This window comes from Microtus ochrogaster, unplaced genomic scaffold, assembly GCF_000317375.1.
Source record: "Microtus ochrogaster isolate Prairie Vole_2 unplaced genomic scaffold, MicOch1.0 UNK48, whole genome shotgun sequence".
NCBI lineage: Eukaryota > Metazoa > Chordata > Mammalia > Rodentia > Cricetidae > Microtus > Microtus ochrogaster.
In genome coordinates this window covers 2,724,325-2,726,936 of record NW_004949146.1, presented here as the reverse complement: position 1 = coordinate 2,726,936, position 2,612 = coordinate 2,724,325, and the positions used below count along the sequence as shown (strand labels likewise).

General features: G+C 46.9%; 1 protein-coding gene across 6 annotated transcripts in view; it reads left to right on the top strand.

The window, feature by feature from the left end:
- Strada (STE20-related kinase adaptor alpha) overlaps nt 1-2,612 on the top strand; it is a 34,245-nt gene that overhangs the window by 19,861 nt on the left and 11,772 nt on the right. For all 6 annotated transcript variants that reach the window (XM_005369432.2, XM_013354557.2, XM_005369431.3 and 3 more), the window contains 2 exons: nt 1,358-1,460; nt 1,746-1,867. In XM_005369432.2, the coding sequence (XP_005369489.1) occupies nt 1,358-1,460; nt 1,746-1,867 (225 nt within the window). The remainder of the gene's footprint in view (nt 1-1,357; nt 1,461-1,745; nt 1,868-2,612) is intronic.

Below are 2,612 nucleotides of genomic sequence, written 5' to 3'. Positions count from 1 at the left end.
GAAGAGCATATTTAACTAGGATGCTAAGCACAGTGTCTTTGTGGCTTTGAAGAGCATATTTAACTAGGATGCTAAGCACAGTGTCTTTGTGGCTTCTCTGCAGTCATATTCTTGTCTCTCCACCTTGTCTGAACATTTTCAGCTTTTACCGTTAATGCTGAGTCAAGAGCCATTTGTGCATTGACAACAGTTTCTTCCGATTCAAGGCCAGGTTTGTTTTATTTTGTTTGGTTTTTTGAGGCAGGGTCTCCTGTAGCCAAAATTGGCCTGAAGCTCCTGATCCTCCTGCCTCCACCTCCTGAATGCTAGGATTACAGGCTTGTACCATCACACTTGACTGGAGGCCAGGCTTATGACTGGTACACAGCATAGACCTCAGATTCTGCATTCCAGCTAGATACACCTGCAGGGAGGATTAAGGAGAAAAGAATCCTCTCCCCAAGTCATTTGAACGCATTTGGGCCTAGAAGGAAAGGAGGCCTGTGAAAGCTGTACTGCTGTATGCTGTTTTGCTTCCCACATTCAGCAATGCTGGCCGCCTTTCTTCAGGACTTCAAAGGCTAGGGGTGTCCATATCCTCGATGGCTGGTACCCAGCTTCATCCTCTGCCTGAGGGGACAGGGACCCAGGAGCTGACCATGCAGACTCTGGGCCTGTAGCTGAGGGAGTCAGTTACTCTCCCATCTCATGGGAATATCAGGAATGACTAGCCTGGACTCTCGGTTTGCTAAAGGAATGGGGCTCCTCTAGCAGTGTTCCTCTAGTACAGTGTTTGCAACCTTCCTAATGATGTTACCCTTTAATACAGCTCCTCATGATCCCCAAACATAAAATTATTTTCGTTGCTACTTCATAACTGTAATCTTGCTACTGTTCTGAATTGCAATGTAAATATCCGATATGCAGGATGTCTGATATATGACAACACCCCCCCCCCACTGGTTGAGAACCGCTGCTCTAGAACAAGATTATTGTTCTGACCATTTAGAACCTTGCAGTTTGGCACCTTAAAAATTGGACCCCAATGCAGCAGAAAACTGGAAACTGTATTTCTCTAACCCTGGCTTTTTTTTCATGCTTTTCTCCACGCATCCTTTCTCCACCAAGATCTGGGTAGACTTTAGCAGTCGGTCACTGGAGAGGTCAGGCAGAGTGGCAGGTGACCGGGATGGTTGTCCTCGTTTGTAGATTGCACACTTGGTCTGCGAGGAGTGTTCACTATGTTGTGCTCCTCGCACTTTTCTGTGCCACAGCCAGGGTTGCTGTGTGTGCTGTAAAAGTGATTCTCCCCGTGGATCTGTTTCCACCTCTGCCCCACCCCCATTTTCTCAGTTAACCTCTTCTTCTTTTTCCTTAGGCCAATGAGGCGAGCTCGGAGTCCATAGCATCCTTCTCTAAACCGGAGAACATGGGCAGCTTTCTGCCAGAGGGCGGGTGTTATGAGCTGCTCACCATCATAGGTAATTCCCAGGGACATGCCCACTTTCCTGCCACAGCTCCTCAGCTAGCTGCACGGATTTGTGGCGACAGTGGGCTTTATGGGTTTCTTGTGCCAAGGATGGGAAGACATCATTTCTAGGAGGCCATGGACCACTACAATGATGGGCTGAAAAGGACTGATGGGGAAACCAAGAAATGTCAGCTATATTCTAACTAGAATTTTCTGCTGAAATTGAGTCTCTTTTCTTTAGAGTAGATAAATCTTTGTGGCTGTCTTTGTTTAACTCATTTGTCTTTTCTTTTAGGTAAAGGATTTGAGGACTTAATGACAGTGAATTTAGCCAGGTACAAGCCAACAGGAGAATATGTGACAGTACGAAGGATCAACCTAGAAGCCTGCTCCAATGAGATGGTGACATTCTTGCAGGTAATGAAGTGTAGGTGTGACCCTGGAGGGTGGGCTCCCAGTTACATAGTAATCTCATTTCATTCCTCTAGAAGTTGCTTTAGGCGGACCATGTGTTGAGAAGTCAGGAGGCAGCAGCGAAGGGTCTTTCGTGTTTGACACTGTCCGTCAGGCTGTGATGGTGCTCAGCCCAGATGTCCCCTCTTCTTTAAACATTTCTCTTTGCCTTGTTCTGCATTATTCAGAGAGACAGGCAAGCACAACAGTGTAGGCAGCAGAGGCACTCAGCCCCAGGACGTCTTGTTCACAAGCAGGGCCACCTGCTCTGCCATCAGTGACCATCAGTGCATCATGTTTGCTGCAGATGCCTTTCGATTTGATAAGCACAAAGTCTCCCTCTTGCTAAACTGGTGTAGGAACCAAGTGGGGTGAGACTCCTTGTGGTCCTATGATACCAGTGTGCACAGTGCCGGGCGCAGTGTGGACTCAGGGCTGTGTGCAGCTCCTGCACCTCATATGTAGTGTACTCCTTAAGGATGCTTACCTGACCATGTTGTTTAAGTTCCTCTGTTCATAACTGCTAGACGGGGCCAGTGTAGCTTAGTTATTTGTAGGGGAAAACTTAATTTATTCCAGAACATGTTTGCCCATGTGATTTTTTTTTTTGGATTTTTTTGTTCTTGTTTTTGTTTTTGTTTTTCGAGACAGGGTTTCTCTGTGGCTTTGGAGCCTGTCCTGGAACTAGCTCTGTAGACCAGGCTGGTCT